This window comes from Saccostrea cucullata, unplaced genomic scaffold (assembly GCF_032062105.1).
Source record: "Saccostrea cucullata isolate Sc308-1 unplaced genomic scaffold, CSIRO_AGI_Scuc_v1 ctg10434, whole genome shotgun sequence".
In the NCBI taxonomy this organism is placed as follows: domain Eukaryota; kingdom Metazoa; phylum Mollusca; class Bivalvia; order Ostreida; family Ostreidae; genus Saccostrea; species Saccostrea cuccullata.
The window spans coordinates 1-23216 of NW_026923912.1; the positions used below are offsets into that span (position 1 = coordinate 1).

The window sequence follows — 23216 nt, forward strand, 5'->3', positions numbered from 1 at the left end:
CCTAGCTCTAATTATTCAAAAGTTATGGCCAATGAATGGTTAATATTTGGTAAAGTTTAACAAAAGTGGTCATACTCCAAAAAGTTATAAGTATTAGTACCCAAAAGAAGATCTTATCACAGTGAACACACTTGCATTGTATAACCTTTAGCTCCAATCAATCAAAAGTTGTATGCATACATGTAAGGTTAAAGTTTTTGTGGACAAACAGATGGATAGACTGAAAAACTGATGTCCTGGAATCTTCTAGTACTAACACTTAAAAATAAAACAAAATATCTTATTCTTATAACAGTGTTTTCAACATTATATTTAAGATTTTTCCCTAAGCAAGTGGTTGAGTGAGATGTACAAACCAGAGGGGGAAGTTTTACAGAAACACCAGTCAGATGAACTCTTAGAGAGCCTCTCCATAAGACCTTACCTCAAATCTGACTCTTTGTGTAGTACAGTCAAATCTCCTCCAGGTGGAGCAGGCTGGCATAATGGTAATTTTAGCAACATAGATATGATGAATGTAATTATGTATAACGAGAACAAAGCAGTATGAATACTAAGTGGAAAAAATGTACTCAGATTTTGATTTCTTATTAGTATCTTAATCAGATTATAATTTTACAACTGACAAAACTAATACTGTAAACCAATTTTTATTCGCGATGACTTTATTTCGCGATTTACTGGGAGTAAATTAGTTCGCGACGATTATTATTCGCGATCAAGTCTTTCTGGAACTGTTTTTAATGGAAAATGAGACTAAGGACCAGCTCGCGGCAAGAAATATTCACGATGACAAGACTCTTGCGAACCTCGCAAAAATTTCTCGCATGCGAATAAATGTTGGTTTACGGTATTTTCTTCTTTTGGAAAAAAATGTTTCTATTTCCAGACTGTTTGGACCAGAATTCCTTACCTTCCTTGACCGCATACCCTTTAACCTGTAATCTGACAAGAACCTGTAACCAAGTCATCTGTTGTGTGGAGTCAGATTTAACAAATTCTACATTTGAAGTCTCAATGGAGATTGATCCCTGCATCAGAATGCTTTTTCTCAATATTGAAAAACTTCAAGCTGCAATACTTTTCACAGATGTTCAATGGGGTACTTATATTATTTCATTATGATTTTATATTGGAACCTGTTCGAAAAATAGTACATGAAAGATAAGAAAGCAGACACTTGGTCGAGTTAAACAAGTTTAATTTGATTTTGAGGGCTTTTAACAGTCAATGATTTTTCTGAAATTTCTTAATTTATCAGAACTTGACTTATTAACAAGCAATGTGAATCAATATGATAGAAGTTTACTGTATTTAATTATTAATATTATTATTTTATGTAGGTAAAGAACAACAATATTATTTGCTGGGAGTGATTCGATTGGAGTAAGTATCCATGTGTTGTCAAATTCATTTAATTCACTACCAAACAAAATCAAATTTTTTAGGTGACCTTGGAATATGGCTTATCATACACATTGCAAACAAAAGATGACTTAAAAGATTTGTCCTAGCCATGCATTTTTTAAAATTCATCTATCCATGCAATTGCGATATGGAACATAACTTTAAGAGGAAGACATATTGGATATTTATGATTGATGTAAATGTTTCATGCAAACAAGTATTGTTTTGTAGGTTTTTATTTTGTTTTAAATAATCAAGGAATTGAACTTGATTTCTTTCTATAACTTTGTAAGGAAGAAATCTCGAAATCCTATTTTTAGCTCAACTGGTCAGAGACCAGAAGAGCTTATGCGATAGTAATGCGTCCGTCGTCCGTCCATCTGTCTGTCTAGCTGTCCGTCTGTCTGTAAACAATTCTCAAAACGCTACTCCTCCTACAATTTTAGTCTGATTTCAATATTACTTGGCACACAAGTAGACTACACTAAGATACATAGAATAGTGCATTGGTTTTTATAATTTTGATGAACGGTCTTGCCATGGTTACTAAAAATAGAATTTTCTGTGAAATTCCTTAAAAACGCTACTATGTCTGATTTCAATATAACTTGGCACACAATTAGACTACACTAAGATACATAGAATAGTGCATCAGTTTTTGATTTTGGTGAACGATGTTGCCATGGTTACTAAAAATAGAATTCTCTGTAAAATTCCTTTAAAACACAACTCCATCTACAGTTTTGGTCTGATTTCAATATTACTTGGCACACAAGTAGACTACACTAAGATACATAGAATAGTGCATTGGTTTTTAATTTCGATGAACGGTGTTGCCATGGTTACTAAAAATAGAATTTTCTGTGAAATTCCTTTAAAACACTACTCCTTGTACAGTTTTAGTTTGATTTCAAAATAAGTTGGCACACAAGTAGACTACACAAAGATACATAAAAAAGTACAATGGTTTTTGATAAGTACAAATCAGTAGAGCTACAGTCTCGACAGAGACTTCTGGTTTATATAACGATTGCATAAATATAACCTGATATCTGTTATGGCCTTTAAGAAAGGTCAATTTGAGAGGGTCAAGGTCACTGGAAGGGAACAAAATTAGTTTGTAGCTTAACACATAATTTCTTATGATTTGAACTTTTGTCATGAACTTGATCAAGTTCATGGCAATACTATTTTAAAAAGTTAAATTCCCTCTGCAGGTCATACCTTATTTAGGATAGAAACTAATAATGCTATGAATATTTTTGTGGACTGAGAATGTATCATTAAGATTGCTTATGACCTGGTCTAGAATTTATCATGAAGTCTTAAGGATTGTTGAAGTTTTCTGGCATGTATAAGGTTCTAGACAGGAGAGTAGTGATCTTTTAATGTAATGGGGATATACGAGGGTTGTCCAAAAAGTTCGTGGACAATGACGTTTTTGTGAAAATAAATGGTTCTATATGAATCTGTTGAATATCAAAATATTTCTTATGAAAAAACAAGTCAGAAGGATTTAGTTTTTATTGATGGAACGTAATATTTTTGTAAAAATCGGGGTATTTAGAGGTCGCGGATAGTGCGCACGGACCAAGGTTAAAATGATGTAAACTCAGATATAAAGAGTTCAGATTAAAATGATTATTTTCTATATAAAACAAGTCAAAAATTAATAAAAATTTTATGTAACACAAATAAAGATGTTATTATCATTTTATGATATCTTCAATATCGCTTACTATATAGACAACGAAAATACACAAAGAAAACCTTAGCAGGGACGTGTCAAAACTCAACAGAAAAAGTGACATCGTCCATCGGCACGGGGCAGCGTCCGGTAAAAAAATTAAGCTTCATAACGGTTGAAACGATGTAAGAGACAAAATGTTTGTTAAAACAACTCAAAATTATTGAAATATATCGAATGTACCGATTCGGGATTAGAATATACGATTTTTCAACAGTGTGTATAAATACAAAGACACTACAAGAATTTAAAAACTCGTGTAATTAACTGTAAATGGAGATTTCTATTCATGACGTTGTTATAAATCTAGCGCATCGTCGGACTGGGCTGTACAGTTTGGGTATACAAACTGTTAATTTAGATGACGCTCGTAAATTTGTGTGTATTCTTTTGAAATTTAAAAATTAAATGAATTATAATATATACTTAAAGATTATTGCTAGAACTTTAAAGAGCGTTTCACCTTTAAAAAGAAATCTTGTGTGTGTCCATGAAAGTGTGTTTAGTCAATATCCAAATATTTGACGTTATAATGAAATTAGCGTAACGTCAATCTGCGATCTTTAAAGACCCCGATTTTTACAAAAATATTAAGTTTCATTAATAAAAATTAAATCATTCTGACTTATTTTTTCATGAGAAATATTTTGATATACAATAGATGCAGATTGAACCATTTATTTTAACAAAAACGTCATTGTCCAAGAACTTTTTAGCTCACCTGAGCCGAAGGCTCAAGTGAGCTTTTCTGATCACATTTTGTCCGTCGTCCGTCCGTCTGTCCGTCTGTCTGTCCAGCTGTCCGTCCGTCTGTCCGTCCGTCCGTCTGTAAACTTTTCACATTTTCGACTTCTTCTCAAGAACCAATGGGCCAATTTTAACCAAACTTGGTACAAAGCATCCTTGGGTGAAGGGGAGTTTAAATTGTTAAATTGAAGGGCCAAGTCCTCTACAAGGGGAGATAATCAAGAAAAGTCAAAAATAGGGTGGGGTCACTAAAAAATCTTCTTCTCAAGAACCACTGGGCCAGGAAAGCTGAAACTTATGTGGGAGCATACTTGGGTAGTACAGATATTAAATTGTTAAAATCATGACCCCCGGGGGTAGGGCGGGGCCACAATAGGGAATCCAAGTTTTACATAGAAATATATAGAACAAATATTTAAAAATCTTCTTCACAAGAACCACTGGACCAGGAAAGCTGAAACTTATGTGGAAGCATCCTTTGGTAATGTAGATATTAAATTGTTAAAATCATGACCCCCGGGGGTAGGGCGGGGCCACAATAGGGAATCCAAGTTTTACATAGAAAAATATAGAACAAATCTTTAAAAATCTTCTTCTCAAGAACTACTGGGCCAGAAAAGCTGAAACTTATGTGAAAGCATCCTAGGGTAGTGTAGATATTAAATTGTTCAAATCATGACCCCCGGGGGAAGGGCGGGGCCACAATGGGGAATCAAAGTTTTACATAGAAATATATAGGAAAAATCTTGGAAAATCTTCTTCTCAAGAACTACTAGGCCAGAAAAGCTGAAACTTATGTGGAAGCATCCTAGGGTAGTGTAGATATTAAATTGTTCAAATCATGACCCCCGGGGGAAGGGCGGGGCCACAATAGGGAATCCAAGTTTTACATAGAAATATATAGAACAAATCTTTAAAAATCTTCTTCTCAAGAACCACTTGGCCAGGAAAGCTAAAACTTATGTGGAAGCATCCTTGGGTAGTGCAAATATTAAATTGTTAAAACCATGACCCCTGGGGGTAGGGCGGGGCCACAATAGGGAATCCAAGTTTTACATAGAAATATATATAGAACAAATCTTTAAAAATCTTCTTCTGAAAAACCACTGGGCCAGGAAAGCTGAAACTTACGTGGAAGCATCCTTGGGTAGTGTAGATATTAAATTGTTAAAATCATGACCCCTGAGGGTAGGGCGGGGCCACAATAGGGAATTCCAAGTTTTACATAGAAAAATATAGAACAAATCTTTAAAAATCTTCTTCTCAAGAAACACTGGGCCAGGAAAGCTGAAACTTATGTGGAAGCATCCTTGGGTAGTGTAGATTCTAAAGTTTTAAAATAAAAAAGGGAAGGGGGTTGTTGGGCATTTATAAATGAAATTATAAAGATCTGCATCACCCAAGTTACTCAGGTGAGCGATGTGGCCCATGGGCCTCTTGTTGGACAACCCTCGTACATGTATAATATTCTCTTTTTCATGTAATGAATATTTATTTATTTTGTCAGTTACAAGATTATTGACCTGTATGATGAGAGTCTCTACCTTGTCGACCTTAATGTATCACTGTGCTGGGAAAGTTACAAACCCTGTAGCTTTGTTGCAGCAATTTTCAAAAATTCTATCCTTAAAGAAAACATGCATGGGTCAGCTAGACTATGACAAACCAGGTTTGTTTGCTAAAAAGAGCAAGATAGAAAATTTACATTGTTTTCATGTTAGTTGCGTCTTAAGCTGATTTTTAATTATTTTTGTTTTGTTAATTGCAGGATTTTCTTTGTCAAACTACAGCCTAGATAATCAGCTTGATATAAAAATTTGACAGAAAGAGATTTGGTCTATCTGTATGATTATATGGGGATATCTAGCTACGTATCAAATGCTTCATGTAACAGACAAAAGAATGAATCTATGTATGCTAGCAATGGATGGAATAATGGTAAAAAAATTCCTTTTTATCAAAAGTATTTTGTTCATTTATTCAAATATGGTGTAAAAATTGAGAAGTTAATAAAGTGAAGTCATAATAAATTCTCTCTCTCTCTCTCTCTCTCTACCTCTCCCACCACAGTAAAACAAATAAACTGTCATCTTTGCCAGACTATGTGACCTGTCATATGATGTCCAGTTGTACCAGTGTTCGCTGTTGTATGGACTTAACCAGGCTAAAATCTCAGTCAGTCCAGTTTTTAATGATGACTCGTGTGAATGGGTGATTGAGTACGGAATTGATAAATTTAGTGTAAGACCAACCATAATGTATGATTTCAAGTTTGATGAATGGCATGATTATTGGATGAAGGGGATATACAGGTTAAGGTAATATAGAAGAAATATTGCCTTTTTAAAGTTTTGAGCCAAAGGCTCAAAGAGCTAATGCTTTGGCCATTTGTGCGGTGTGTGTCGTGCGGTGTGCAGTGTGCGTTAACTTTTTAGAATATGGGCCATAACTCAAGAACCCCTTGGCCAATCAGTGTCAAATTTGTCACAGGGTATCCTTGGCCCAAGGGCTACCATTTATACTAAAATAAGGGTTGGGACTCTAAAACAAGGGGAGATAATCAGGAAAACAAAACCAAAAGTACTGGTTAACTTTTTAGAATATGGGCCATAACTCAAGAACCCCTTGGCCAATCAGTGTCAAATTTGTCACAGGGTATCCTTGGCCCAAGGGCTACCATTTATACTAAAATAAGGGTTGGGACCCTAAAACAAGGGGAGATAATCAGGAAAACAAAACCAAAAGTACTGGTTGCAAAAAAATCTTCTTCTCAGAACCACCAGGCAGATTTTCACCAAACTTACATACAATGATCAGGATATGTTGAAGATTAAAAATTGTTCAAGGCATGACCCTGGGGCAAAGGGCGTGGTCTCAAGGTCACTTCAAAGTTGACCTAAATTTACAATTAATGAAAATGTCTATATTTTGCTTACTATAAGGACTAGGATCATCAAATCTTGTAAGTAGATGCATCTTAGGACTTCACATCATGTTAACTCAAAAGTAGGTCACGGTGACCTACTTTTTTAATTTTGCGGGGATTTGTTTTCAAATTGATTTGAAGGCATATTTAGGACACTTTAAGGCCTATGATCATCAAACTTTGTCAGTTGATGCATCTTGGGTCCTTAAACAACGTCAACTTAAAAGTAGGTCACCATGACCTACTTTTTGAACTTTATGACTTATTCTTTTTAAAACATTTCATCCCATTATTTCAGACACTGAGAGGGTTAGAATCATCAAATCTTGTAAGTTGCTGCATCTTGGGACCTTAAAACATATTTAAGTAAAAGTAGGTCACTGTGACCTACTTTTAGAATTTTGCAGGCATTTGTTTTCAAATTGTTTAAAAGGCATATTTTGATTACCTTCAGACCAATGATCATCAAACTTGGTCAGCTGATGCATCTTGGGACTCTGAAAAATGTTGACCAAAATGTAGGTCACTGTGACCTACTTTCGACATTTTATGGCTATATTTCAGTATCTCAGGTATTTATTGGCTTAGAATCATCAAACTTTGTGAGTTGATGCATCTTGGGTTTTCGGAGAGTGATGACCAAAAATTAGGTCACGGTGACCTACTTTCAATATTTTATGGTTATATTTATGTATCTCCAGTACTTATCGGCTTATATCATCAAACTTTGTCAGTTGATGCATCTTGGGTTTTGGGAGGTCATGAATTTCGAACAGCCTCAAAAAGTAGGTCATGGTGACCTACTTTTGACATTTAATGGCTATATTTATGTATTTCTGGTACTTATCGGTTTAGAATCATCAAACTATGTTAGTTTATGCCTCTTGGGTTTTCAGAGAATGTCGACCAAAAAGTAGGTCACAGTGACCTACTTTTGAATATCTCAGGTATTCATTGGCTTAGAATTATCAAACTTGGTCAGCAGATGCATCTTAGGCCTCTGATAAATGTCAACCAAAATGTAGGTCTCGATGACCTACTTTTGACATTAAATGGATATATTTAAGTATCTCCAGTACTTATCGGCTTAGAATCATCAAACTTTGTCAGTTGATGCATCTTGGGTTTTCGGAGAATGTTGACCAAAAAGTAGGTCACGATGACCTACTTTTGACATTTTATGGCTATATTTAAGTATCTCCGGTACTTATTGGCTTAGAATCATCAAACTTTGTTAGTTTATGCCTCTTGGGTTTTCAGAGAATGTTGACCAAAAAGTAGGTCACAGTGACCTACTTTTGAATATCTCAGGTATTTATTTGCTTAGAATCATCAAACTTTGTCAGTTGATGCATCTTGGGTTTTCCAAGAATGTAGACCAAAAAGTAGGTCAAGGTGTTTTAAATATATCACAAATACATATTGGCTTAGAATCTTCAATCTTAGTTTGTCTATTAATGCATCATGAGTCCTCAGAAAACTTCAATCTTAAAGTAGGTCACCGTTACCTACTCATGGTTTTTTTTTTATAGCTTTATTAAAATATCTTCAGTCCTAATTGGCTAAGAATCATCAAACTTTTTATCAGTTGATGCAACTTAGGTTTTAGATACTTAGGGTTAGAGGCTTCAAATACAAGTGATAGGTTGTACAATTTATCAGAAGAGCAAATCAAGGCCCTTGGGCCTCTTGTTTTTTATCAGAGTGGAAAATAAATTATTCTTATCACTGTGTGTGTAGATGAATTTACACATTTTGTAATTTAGATCAGATTTAATTCTTTTGGTTTGAATGTGCATAAAAAAATAGCAAAATATTTCAGGTTTATGGTCACACATCTTCAAGGAGCAGACACTTTCAGAGTGACTCTTAGATTTATGGTTTGCTTAGAAGATGGATTACCTTGTGAACAAGAAGTTACAGTACTAAATAACACACTTCTTCCCAAATCATCCTGTAATTGGAAGATTGGAATCCCAGTGGAGGGTGAGAGTTCACCAAAAAGCAATTAATAGCTAAAAATCAATGTTTTTTGATTGCTTGTTATTTGTTTAACTTTGAAAATTTTAAAATTTAATGCATGTTTTGAGTTTGAAATTTGAGTTTTGTAATATGCATATTGTTAAAAGATGGTTTCATGATATTTCATATATTTTTGAATTAGATTTCACATTCAGTTCATGGAAGACACAGAATAAGTACACAACAATGGAAGAACACAGCATTGCTAGACTGGAGGAGGAGCTAGGAATGCATGGGTACCTGTATAACTCCACCCAAGTCTGTGAAAGAACATCAGGAATATTTGCCTCCCCTTCTGCTGGATGGACGAATGGTAAAGTTGATGTGTTGTTTGTTGATATATTATTTATTATCGGTGAATATGGTGTTAAAAAGGCATAGGCTATCTAATTCCTTTCTTATAGCTTAACAAATGCAAACTCTTTTTGATTTGAAGTCACTTTGGAATTTTTAAATTTAATATATGAATTATTCTACAAAGATTGCCCCATTGCCCTTCCCAATAATGTACCAGTTGTAAGAGGAGCCATCAGCTGTAACCTGGGAGCCTCCTGTTCTGATGTGGTGTGTTGTCTGTACGCTGAACCTCTGATGAAACACGTAACTATCAGTCTCAGTCTGGACTACTGTCAAGACAGAATCAGTGTGGGGATAGACAAGTTCACCAGGGAAATACAGCCTAGCTCATACAACAACTGGGGTAACGTTCATTTAAACATTCAGAATTATAATAATTTGTTTTAATCTTGTGAAAGAAACATTTTAGTCATATTGGTTAATTTTTCTGAATTTTAGGTACAGAAGAAATGCTAGACATGAGTGAAATTTATCAACTAAAGTAAGTTTTAATAACTAAACAATAAATGTAAGAATATTGCTTACATTTACTTACTTTATTAACTATTATGATCCCATACATAGGGATAAAGAATCTTGCACAAAATTCTGTGGTACAAGCAAACAAGAGGCCCAGGGGCCACAGCGCTCACCTGAGCACATCAGCTAGGAAAAAACACATATCAGATCAGACCTGAAAGTTAACTTAAGTTGGGGGGGGGCTTGAATTTTAACCCCCAAGGGGATCATAATTTGAACGAACTAGAATCTACATTACCTGAGGATGATTCCATACAAATATAACTAATCCTGGCTTTGAAGTACTTGAAAAGAAGATTTAAAAAGGTTTCCCTATATATTTCTATGTAAAACTTTGGTCGGCCATTTTGGCCACACCCTTACCCCGTGGTCATGACTTGAACAAACTTGGATCTACACTACCTGAGGATAATTTCACATGAGTTTCATCTTTCCTGTTTCAATGGTTCTTGAGAAAAAGATTTTTTAAGATTTTTCCTATATATTCCTATGTAAAACTTTGATCGGCCATTTTGGCCCCGCCCTACCCCTGGGGGTCATGACTTGAACAAACTTGAATCTACACTACCTGAGGATGATTCCACATGAGTTTCATCTTTCCTGGCCCATTGGTTCTTGAGAAGAAGATTTTTGAAGAATTTTCCTATATATTCCTATGTAAAACATTGATCGGCCATTTTGGCCCGGCCCTACCCCCGGGGTTCATGACTTGAACAAACTTGAATCTACACTACCTGAGGATGATTCCACATGAGTTTCATCTTTACTGGCCCAGTGGTTCTTGAGAAGAAGATTTTTTAAAAATGCCAATAATTTTTCTCTAATTCATGATTATCTCCTCTTGGAAAAGGGCGTGGCCCTTCTTTTGAACAAATTTGAATTCCCTTCACCCAAGGATACTTTGTGGCAAGTTTGGTTGAAATTGGCCCAGTGGTTCTTGAGAAGAAGATGAAAATGTGAAAAGTTAACAACAACGACGACGACGACAGACAACGGACAAATTCTGATCAGAAAAGCTCACTTGAGCCTTCGGCTCAGGTGAGCTAAAAACTAATCCTCAGAGCTAAGTTGTAATAATTATTCCCCTTTCTTATAGATACACACTTGAGGATCTACCAAATGCCAACATGGACTTGGTCAGTTTTTCCATTCGTTCTTGCTGGGAAGGTACCTCTAATTGTGAGGAATACATTATCCTCTCCAACACCAGACTGCCAAAGTCTAATTCCCAGCCATATTGTAACTGGAAATCAGAGGAACCTATTCCAGGTAGGATGAGTCAAAGATTAATATCTGACTTAAGAATTTACTTGGGAATCATGTAGATCATTTTTAAAACAGCTGAGAATTTAGAAAGCAGGAAATCAGTTTAGTTGTAAATGGATGAATTTTCTTTTCAAGCTTTCTCTGTAAAGTCTTGGCTGGCCACCAATGGATATCCAGATTCCACACCACTGAAAGGAAATGCATTACAGGATCTAATGGAAGTTCTACAACTGTCCAGGTTTAAGGAGAATAGGGACTGTAACGTAACAGGAGCTCCATTTGTTCCTGTCAACAGCAACGACTGGAATTCTGGCAAGATACATTGAATACTGTAGTCCTTTATTTATGCTTTAAATGCATTCCCTTTATTTTGAATTAGAGGGTTGGAGATCAATTGTTCATAATTTTTACATAAAAATCTATTTTCAATTTATATTTTTTCAAATCAAGGATGTGTTCCACTGGGATTTTAACTAGTCTTGATAATTTCTTTAGAGTGTCCTGTTAATGAGAGTTTGAGAACCCTTAACAGTAGTGTTGTCTGCCATCTTCCAAGTCTTTGCACAGGATTAGAGTGTTGTGTTTCAAGCAGTGTCTTAGGATTATATTTCCACACTTTTCTTCAAATTGATACCTGTACTTCAGAAATAATTGTTGGCATTGATAGATGGACATTCAGGGAGGTATCAATGGAAATAAACAAAATGTTATCAGCAAGTAAGTTAACAAGTCTTCTCTCTAATCCTAATGTGGTATTATCCAATCAGTTTTTTCGGAACCTTTGGTGTCTTGGTTGTACAGGTTTTACTGTATGCATACTCTTCTGAGTAATATTTTTTCTTCTGCAGGAATGAAAAAGAGTATATGGCTTCAAGGTGTTTTGAAGATGGAGTAAGTTTATAAATCAAACAAACATTTTGTTAATTATATGTAACAGATCTTTATTTTTTTCTGAAAGTTAATAATTCTCCTCACCTTCCCTTGTTGTGTTTTATAAGAAATATAATAAAAATATACATGTATGCATGCATATATTTTTCAGCTTTGAGATAAAAAATTTGGACCATGCCAACAAACTCCTTATCAGTTTGAATATTAGTCTCTGTGTTGAAAGTCCCAGTATCTGTGAAGTAAGCAACCAAACAATATTTCAAAACATGCTTCTTCCAAAAGCATCATGTCATTGGTATGATCTTCAACCCAAGCCAGGTAGGATTATTAATAATAAAGAATGGAATTTTAAAAAAACATGAAATCACTTTCAGATTATTCAATTACCAGTATCTAAAACTGAAAATTTATGTTAATAAAATCAATTATATTATATATCTTGTAAGTGTCACAACTGTTAATTGCATTCACTTTTCATAAATTTCAGCGGAATCACTTTCTACTTGGAAAAATAACAGTGGGTATTCAGCAAATATTAAATTGCCTCATATTGTGGCAAAATTTGAAGATCAGACAGGTGTAGCCAGCTACAGAATGAGATCTAGATGTAGCAGGACTGCAGCACCATACTGGCCCACCTACAATGGCTGGACTCAAGATAAAGGTTTCTATCATTTTCTATATACTGTAGAAGCACAAATTTTCATGGGCATAAAATTTTGTTGTTTTGTCATGAAAAATAGTTTCGTGGGCATTTAATTTCGTTGTTTTGAAAGTAACCCTATCCAGTATATAGTCATATACAATTTCGTGTGGGATTTAATTTCGTTGAATATTGTTAACAACGAAATAAACGAAATTTAATCCCCCACGAATATTTGTGCTTTTACAGTATATAAAAAAAAAACAAATTAAGTATGGCCAACACAGGAAAAGATAAATTTTGTATCCCGTAAAAAATTTTACAGCCACATATGATGCAGTTATGATGAACTTTTGTAATTTATTTTACTGTCATACAAATAATTTAACTGTCATGAAGGAAAAGCCCCCCTCCCACTCTTAATTTTTTGGGGTAATTTGGTGAACCAGTGTATTTACAGGTTATGCCAGTATTATACTCTTATAACTAAGAGTCCTATTTTCCACTCTGATTGTTTATAATATGAATCCAAGATATTAAACTGATTCATGGTTATTTTTGCACACAAGTCACTGACATAAATTGTATTTTTGCCAAAACTATCTCCAGAGCATTTTATTGACAATATTGGACACAAATGTGGTGAATTGATAATGTAGATTATACCATTTAGAGAAGAATACTCCAATGAAAGAATTAAGTTTTTTTTGCTACATGTTTGAAGATATTTTTCTGATTGTGGGACTTGGAACAAGATCTTTGAAAACAAAGTTAAGGTCACAGAAAGTGTAATATATTCTTGTCTTTTGAAGTTACTTACCATTTTGTAGCAAAGGTTGTAGAACCTTCTAATTGACAACAAATTATGCAGATAGAAAATATGTTGCACCCATATCCCTGTATTACATGTACAAGGTCAAATTACTGGATTAAAAAGTTGAAAATTTTATACAGGTTTTAGGTTTATAAAGCAAAGATTGAGTTTTGTTGCAAGATGGTTGGTATGAAAGAAGGGTATGCAATGAACCTGACAGTAGTTCATTATTATTGACAAGATAGTTAGGTTTCAGTATGCACATTTTTGTGTGTGCACCAGAATTTTATGAAATACTCCTGATAAATTTTCAGCCTGTCGAATCTCTGGCCTTCCATACAACATGAAGAAGAAGACATACTGTGTGGTGGGGCCCAGGTGTACATCTATGACATGCTGTACTGAGGATCCAGAGATGGAGACCACATTTACTTGGTTTATTGATGTTGACTCCTGTAATCTTGAATTGACTCTTGGAATTGAGGAATTTCGGAAGAAAATATCTCTTCTTGAGTTTGAATTTGGCAAGTCTTTATCCTGATGTTAACAAATGTTATGTAATAATGGCCTGCTTTTAAAAGATTTAATGAAAATCAGCTTTATTCGAGTTAATTTAAATACAGTTTATGAATAGTAAAAAATATTATGCTTAATAATAACCATTTATTTTTTAACAGGACAAAAAAACCAATTTCATCTCAAGGGAATATATAGAATAAGGTATAAAAATACAATTAACTTTTATGGTTGTTATATCATTTTCATTTGTTCTTTGAAGTTTATTTGTTCAAAACATGTTCACTTTCTTTGTTTCAATCTTATTTGCACTTCACCCACATTCATTATAGGAAGCTTGACACTAGGTCATTCTGGCAAGCTCAAGTTCACTGCCAGAAGAAGTATAAAATTTTTGTTCAGGCTAAAATTTGTCATGAAGAATGGCTGAAAGTTCATACTTGGTACTGTAACAGAATTCATTATGGTCTGATGATGTGATCTAAGGTCATTCCAGGAAGTTCAAAGTCCAATGGTATAAAAGTGTTAAATTCATAACACTAACAGGTCTATTATTAAAGTTTTCTTATGGAACAACATTGCATGTCAATATTTCACTGACCAGAGGACACCTAGTTTGTTTTGTTTGTTTGTTTGTTTGTTTTTTTTTTGTAAAACTGCTTTGTAGGGTATACTTTTTTTTAAACCAAGCTATCTAGTACTAGTTTGGCTAGTACTTTGCCTTTGCTTTACATGCAAAGACCTTGCATTTCTCCAAATGTTATTCAGTCAATTATTTTTTGTTGCATATTTTATATTTGACTTGTACCAAGTTGACACATTTTGTTTTCTGATTCATACAAATGGAATATGAGCTACTTATGCATACATGTGATCATTTCTAGACCCAGATACTGTACCGCAGCCTTCAAAATATTGGAATTTGGGTGAAAATATTGTACATTGCTAACCAAAAAACGGTCCAAAAAACGGTACAAAATATCGACCAAAAAAACAATGTAAGATGTTTATCTTTAAATAATAAATTTCAAATCAATGTTCAGGTGCACCACTGCATAACATGTATTATGATTTAATTATTTTTCATTTCAAGAAACTCTTGAAGAATTTTGAATTTCGGCATAAAACTATGCTAAATGCTGAACTTAGTAAAAAAGTACAGTGTTTAAAAACACTTTATTGTATGAATCTGGTCGTTTCCATTCAGCTTCATTATTAAAATTGTACTAAAAATCATTTCTCTTAATCTGTGTTTAAATAGACAATACGTATGGCAATAAGTATGCCTGATTAAATAATGGACAAATTTTCGTTTTGCTGTCACAAGGTGTCTCCGATTCTTGTGAATGGTGTTTTCATTGAAATGTCTTTACTTTTAATAAATTACAGTTTAAAAGAATCCTTGTTAAACCTGTCCTATTAAAAAGCAATCAGCTAAACAAAACGCTTTGATATCTCCTAATTACGATGTAATTATCACGGGAATATTTCACACCTTTGTTCATGCTGTTTTGTTTACATTAATTATGGGCAGTAAGTCACGCATACTTCGAGATTTCCGGTGTTGTGAGAGCGGGAATGAAAGAAAAATGGCGGTTTCCGGTAAACATTTCAAAATAAGGTACACATTTTCATTTCCCGTGAATTTTGTGGTACCGCCAGGACACCGTGATGGGGGTCAAAAATACGGGACATTTCCTGTACCGCCGGTACATATCACATGTATGCTTATGTAATTATAAAAGATTCTTATAACATTAGTAACTTCCACTTAGCACATGGATATTGTACATGACATTATGAATAGAGAGAGGAAAAGCTATAATAATTGTAAAGTCACAAATGCAGCAGTAGCCCAAAGACATTAACATTGCAGTTCCATTTGATTTTAAATTTCCACATACTTTCTTTACAATATATTTAGATATATATCAAGATATATAATAATTCTCTTTGTCATTTGATTAAATGTTAAAATTTTTGAATTAGACAATCAGTTGTGTTGCAGATTAATCAAAGAATCTACTGGATTTTGAAAATGTAATTTTTTATTTGTATTAACTCATTAAAATAAATCTACTGTATAGTGACCAATAATGCAAAAGGGAATGTAAGTCTTCAACAGTAAATGTTGGATGTTGTAAATTTAGTGCTAACATTTTTTTTTACATTTATTCAACAGCTATGTCATCTATGACTTGATCCTTGACTCTCACTACATGATGAGTGTTAACCTAAGTGTGTGTTATGAACCAGACAACTGCACCTTGACAGAAATCATTGTCAGAAATGTGATGTTTCCAAAGCCTGTGTGCAACTTTATGGCCAAAGATTTTTTTATTCCAAGTAAGTAACCATGCCTTAAATTGCCAAGCAGTTAAGAAAAAAGACCATAACTGAAGATCATGAAAATTTCGTGACACCTTATTTTCATTGATAGTCATTGACTCTATATGAGTGAGAAATGATTTTCACGTATCATTATTCCTCTATATAAATGTAAGGAATACTATAATTATAATTATATGCCAGAATGAAATTTTCGCAAGCTCATTGTCTCGTATTATTATGCAAGAATAAAGTTCTTACAAATAAAAAGTGATTTACAGTATCTTGAATCTTTGGATAAAACAAGCTAAGTTTTTAATTTCCCATCTCTCCAAAATACTGTAAAAGTACTTTTTTCGCGTGGTATTAATTTATGCTATGTGTGCAGTTAAAATTTTCCATGGAAATTTGTCCCATTGAACTTCATAAAAATATAAGGCATAGAAAAGAGAGTCTTAAGATGTCCATCTACAGTATGTCTGCCCTACATTAATCAGAGATGCATGGAAATAGCTTTTAAGGTATTTCATTGCATAAGTCAAGGTTTCAGATGCTTCATTTTCAACTATAAGAATTATCAAGTTAATTAATGTTTTTAGCTCTACTGGTCAGAGACCAGAAGAGCTTATGCGATAGTAATGCGTCCGGCGTCCGTCCGTCTGTCCGTCTGTCTGTCTGTCTGTCTGTAAACAATTTTTCAAAATGCTACTCCTCCTACAGTTTTGATCTGATTTCAATATAACTTGGCATACAAGTAGACTGGCATACAAGTAGACTACACTAAGATACATAATTCTGTGTATCGGATTTTGATTTCGACGAACGGTGTTGGCGTTGTTACTAAAAATAGAAATTTCTGTGAAATTCTTTCAAAATGCTACTCCTCCTACAGTTTTGGTCTGATTTCAATATAACTTGGCACACAAGTAGACTACACTAAGATACACAATTCTGTGTATCGGTTTTTGATTTTGACGAACGGTGTTGGCGTTGTTACTAAAAATACAAATTTCTGTGAAATTCTATAAAATGCTACTCCTCCTACAGTTTTGGTCTGATTTCAATATAACTTGGCACACAAGTAGACTACACTAAGATACATAATTCTATGTATCGGTTTTTGATTTCGACGAACGGTGTTGGCGTTGTTACTAAAAATAGAAATTTCTATGAAATTCTTTCAAAATGCTACTTCTCCTACAGGTTTGGTCTGATTTCAATATAACTTGACACACAAGTAGACTACACTAAGATACATAATTCTGTATATCGGTTTTTGATTTCGACAAACGGTGTTGGCGTTGTTACTAAAAATAGAAATTTCTGTGAAATTCTTTCAAAATGCTACTCCTCCTACAGTTTTGGTCTGATTTCAATATAACTTGGCATACAAGTAGACTACACTAAGATACATAATTCTGTGTATCGGTTTTTGATTTTGACGAATGGTGTAGGCGTTGTTACTTAAAATACAAATTTCTGTGAAATTCTTTCAAAATGCTACTCCTCCTACAGTTTTGGTCTGATTTCAATATAACTTGGCACACAAGTAGACTACACTAAGGTACATAATTCTTTATATCCGTTTTTGACTTCAATGAACATTATTACCTTGGTTAATAAAGATAGCAATTTCTGTTACTGTCAAAATGCTACTTCAAATACAGTTTTAGTCTGATTATAATATAATGTGGCATGCAAGTAGACTACACTATGAACATAAAGAAACTTATTCAAGGATCATTATTCTCTTTTTTGCTAGTGTAAAGTTTCAATTCCCAACTGCTTAAGTACTTTCCTCTTCCTTTGCTATAAGTACAAACCAGTAGAGCTTCAGTCTCGACAGAGACTTCTGGTTTTTAACAAATTTAAGATTTTTGTGAAGGTTAAAGTTTCTGGAGCAGGTCTTATTTCCCAGTAAGTATAATCCCTATGTTGACCAAGCTTGCATGGATAATGCATTTAAGGATGCATATCACAGGACTTGCTTCAGATGCTGGATGTGACATTCTATGGACAAATGAACAGGTAAAAGCAGGTTCATTCTAAAGTAACTATAATCCCTATGTTGACCAAACTTGCATGGATAATACATAATTATGTAAGGATTCAAAGTACCAGACTTAATTACTTTGGATGCTGGATCTGATCTTCATTTTCTGGGTGAGTGACCAGGTTAAAGTTTTAAGAGCAGCTTCATTGTAAAGTAACTATAGGGCCTATGTTGATTAAACTTTCATAGATTTCAACATATTTTATTATATAATGATTTTGAATGGATTGGGCAGCAGTCAAAGCATATATTTCAGCATTCTCCACAAATTTTTATAGATGAGACATCTAAGGAAGTTCACTAACCTTGGACTTGCTTCAGATACGACATTTTCTAGATATTGGACCAGGTTAAAGGTTTGGATGTAGGTATATCATCAAGAGACTATAAAGCTTATCTAAACCAAACGTGCATTGATGATGCATCAAGGGATGGACACTGTCAATCTTGCTTCTGATGCTGGATTTGAATTATATTTCTTGAATGACTGACTAGTTTGAAATTTTTGATAAGTCTATCCAAAGTAACAATAAGCTCTATCAAACCAACATTCATTTGGATAAATGTTGCATCTTGGGATGCACACTTCTAGATTATAAGTTTAGTGTGGGACTTTGTCTTGCTTAAAGACAGCATTTGTTGAGGCCAGCTCTGTAATCTCTGATTACCTCTGTTTATATAAAACTCAAACAATGTTACAGTTACAAAGTTTATTATATACGAAACACATATTGGATTATGGGGACTGACAACCGACTTACAATGCGTTAACGAAATTTTTAAAGTCACTATTTATAGCAGAAAATGTAAGAGTATCTTCTTTGCAGAAAATTATTTAAAACCATTAAAATACTTCATGTACAATGATTGCTAATGACTATTGATTGGCTAAAAATGCTTTATAACCTCAAGCCAAGTTCACTAACAGAATATGTGACTCATTGCAGTAGTGTAGACATGGTACTGAGATAATAATTGTTCATACTACAATAAAACTTTTGAAGTTTGGGAATGGAAAATAATCTATTAAGTTTTGTGTTTATATTTGTATAAGTCTTCATTTTCTCTACAGTAGATATAGTTGTTGAATACCATGGTACTTTTATCTAAATTGATTTAGATTCTTGTATTTTTTTTTTTAGGTTTCTCAATGTCTAGTTGGTTGGCAGAGCATGCCTTCAGACCAAATTCCACATTACCATTGTATGGTCAGTTAGAACTACTGGAGGATCTGGGTCTGGCTCAGTACATGAAAGACAAACAGTGTCAAGAAACAGATGACATTTACAGAAGTCACACAGATAGATGGACTAAAGGTTAACTAGTTTTTTAGCTATACTTGTCAGAGACCAGAAGAGCTTATGCGATAGTAATGCGTCCGTCGTCCGTCCGTCTGTCTGTCTAGCTGTCTGTAAACAATTTTTCAAAATGCTACTCCTCCTACAGTTTTGGTCTGATTTCATATTACTTGGCACACAAGTAGACTACACTAAGAAACATAATTCTGTGCATCGGTTTTTGATTTCGATGAACGGTGTTGCCATGGTTACTAAAAATAGAAATTTCTGTGAAATGCATTCAAAATGCTACTCTTCTCCTACAGTATTGATCTGATTTCAATATAACTTGGCACACAAGTAGACTACACTAAGATACATAATTCTGTGCATCGGTTTTTGATTTCGATGAACGATGTTGCCATGGTTACTAAAAATAGAAATTTCTGTGAAATGCTTTCAAAATGCTACTCCTCCTACAATTTGGGTACGATTTCAATATAACTTGGCACACAAGTAGACTAAAGTAAGATACAAATTCTGTGCATCGGTTTTTGATTTCGATGAACGGTGTTGCCATTGTTACTAAAAATAGAAATTTCTGTGAAATGCTTTCAATGTGCTACTCCTCCTACAGTTTTGGTCCGATTTCAATATAACTTGGGACACAAGTAGACTATACTAGGATACCTGATACATAATTCTGTGCATCGGTTTTTATTTTGATGAACGATGTTGCCATGGTTACTAAAAATAGAAATTTCTGTGAAATGCATTCAAAATGCTACTCCTCCTACAGTTTTGGTCCAATTTCAACATTACTTGGCACACAAGTAGACTATACTAAGATACATAATTCTGTGCATTGGTTTTTGATTTCATGGAACGATGTTGCCATGGTTACTAAAAATAGAAATTTCTGTGAAATTCTTTCAAAATGCTACTCCTCCTACAGTTTTGGTCTGATTTCAATATAACTTGGCACCCAAGTAGACTACACTAAGATACATAATTCGGTGCATCGTTTTTTGATTTCATTGAACAATGTTGCCATGGTTACTAAAAATACTAGTAACTTGGCACACAAGTAGACTATACTAAGATACATAATTCTGTGCATCAGTTTTTATTTTGATGAGTGGCAACGATCATTTTTCTAATTATTGCTGTTATAAAGTTTCCCAGCTGCTACTTTTCTCTTCCTTTGCTTTAAGTATAAACCAGTAGAGCTACAGTCTCGACAGAGACTTCTGGTTTACTATAAAATTGCAATGCCTGTTTCAGTTAAGTGTTTAGATGGCAGAGGTTGAGGGTCCATACTATGAAGAATGTTAAATTCATTTATTAATGCCTCGTTCCTAACTCTGTACAGATTGTCCACTCAGTGTGTTGACTAGCCCCCTACCAGCTGGACTACTGTGTCACCTACCCTCTACATGTACAGCTGTCCACTGCTGTATAACCACACACACACCACTACAGAGGTCCCTCAGCACTGTCTTAGATTTGGACCCTTGTAATCAAAGGATTTCACTGGGCATTGAAAACTTTGTTCATGAGATCTCACTTTATGACTTCCAGTTTGGTGAGAGATGTATTATCGCATTTGATTTTTTTTCGTTTGCTAGATTTTTTGTAAAATTTTCATAATTTCATTGATTTCATTCATTAGGTCTATGATTGTTATTACCAATCTAATCACATAAATGTTATCAATAAAATATATTTTTAATATTGAAAACTTCTGTAAATGGCTTCTTTAGATTGATATTATCATACGGTACATAGCTTTCTATTTTTTTTCTTGATAAAAAGGTGTTTGAACATCACTATGATCTGAGGAATGTAGTCCAAATGAAGTAAGCATTTGTTCATTTTTATTACAGATATGATCAAATATATTTTATTAATAATGTTTAAGTGTCTCGGGGCAAATGTTCATGCCAATTTATATAATATTATACACACAGAAGTAATGAAAGTGCTTTGCAAGATTGATCCTAAATGAATGAATGTGTCAGCTGAAACGTTGTCAGTTTATGTATCTTAAGTCTGCGGGTTCTGTACACAGGGAAATTTCGCCCCTGTTTAATTTTGGCCTCTTTCGCCCTAGTCTGATGTGGGCAAATTCAAATTAAACTCTATAATATCTTTTATAAAAATCCTTTTTGGCAAATTTAAAACAGGGCAAACTTGTTTTCAGATGTGAAAAGGCGAAAATAACACGGGGCAAAAATAACCCTGTATACAGTATGCCAAATGAAAAGTAGGTGACCATAACCACTTATGGATATATTTGAGATAATGGGGCCTTTGAATCGACAAACTTTATCAGATTTTGGCTCTCCAAATGTTTTTACCCAAATGACTAGGTCATGATGGCCTATTTTTGGAATTTCAAGGCTTTAAACATATAAGATACTTAGAGGGTTCAATAGAAGTGATAGCTTGTACAATTTTTCAGAAAAGTGAGCCAAGGCCCTAGGGCCTCTTGTTTTGAAATCAAAGGGGGCAATTGAAAAAAATCAACTTTTATTCCTACAACTTTATTCCGCGATTTATGAGGGATAAAGTAGTTTGCGACAATTTATTCACGATAAGAGCCTTTGGATCTGTTGTTAGTAAACACATACACTTCAAGGACTGGTTTTGCGGCGAGAAATATTTGCGATGACAAGACTCTCGCAAACTTCACAAAAATTTCTCGCATGCAAATAAAGTTGGTTTACAGTATCTGCAGATGATAAGCGAAAGGTCCATAGTGATAAAAGTGAGCATTGTGGTTAATGAATCTTTAGCCTGTTTGAAAAGAATGTAAGTTACAATAGTTAGAAGATTATGAGAGTTTATCTTATTTCTTACTGTATTCAAACAAAGGTACAAAGTGTATGACCTTAAAGCTGACAGGAAATACCAAGTGAGCCTCAACATCAGTCTCTGTCTGGAGTCTTCTGGACCCTGTGTACTGGATTCCATGCTGTTTGATAATGCTTTATTGCCAAAGAAACCCTGCAGTCTAAATACTGGATATATTCAGAAGAGTAAGTCTCGGAAAAAGTTTGCATGATTAGTTTCAAAGTCTCAAAATTCACTCATTGACAAGTGACTTGTTGCCTTGTTTTCTTCTTTTTTCAGTTTGTTTTTGTTTTGTTTTGTTTGATCCATTGTTAAAAAGTTTGAAAGTTTTATAATTTTTATTTATTTTTAGCATAATTGAACCAATTTTTAAATTGATTTCATTTGCATAAATTTCTTGAGCAAGGGAGTACAAAAATGTGTTGCCTGTTTGCCTCCCTGGGGCATTATAGGGATAGGAATTAAACCTCCAAAACAAATTTATGTTTGGAAATAACTTTCCTCATTCCAGGTCATGTAGGAAGTTTAGTACAATTACAATGAATACAAAACCTAAATCAAAAAAATTCATAGCTTCCATTTCAAGCATTTTGAGTGGGATAAATTGATCATATTTTAAAAATACATTATATCTCTAAAAATGTCCAGTTTTCTGAAGGACACACAATGGGCAAACTGATTATACAAAAAGATAAATTATATGAAAATAAAAGAACCCTGAATCCAGCATGTAGGCCTTTGGTTAGAGTTAGTTGGACATGCATTAAAATTACACTACACAGTGCAGTTTTAAACCTCTTAACTTCTTAATATCTTTTATACAATCTGTTTGCTTATTTATAATTGA

At 33.9% G+C, this 23216-nt stretch overlaps 1 protein-coding gene across 1 annotated transcript; it reads left to right on the top strand.

Moving 5' to 3' along the window:
* Positions 1 to 312: 312 nt before the first annotated feature.
* On the top strand, positions 313 to 22554 carry LOC134265233 (uncharacterized; the record flags this gene model as incomplete). The annotated part of the gene is made up of 21 exons (XM_062747482.1): positions 313 to 488; positions 890 to 1102; positions 1344 to 1386; positions 5409 to 5546; positions 6001 to 6219; positions 8650 to 8813; positions 8992 to 9162; positions 9331 to 9549; positions 9645 to 9687; positions 10822 to 10994; positions 11127 to 11303; positions 11487 to 11708; positions 11840 to 11882; positions 12034 to 12200; positions 12370 to 12546; positions 13654 to 13863; positions 14017 to 14059; positions 16038 to 16201; positions 19379 to 19552; positions 20886 to 21098; positions 22414 to 22554. Coding segments are annotated over exons 1-21 (3256 nt in total), but the record flags the coding sequence as incomplete, so codon positions are not given.
* Between the last annotated feature and the right edge of the window lie 662 nt (positions 22555 to 23216).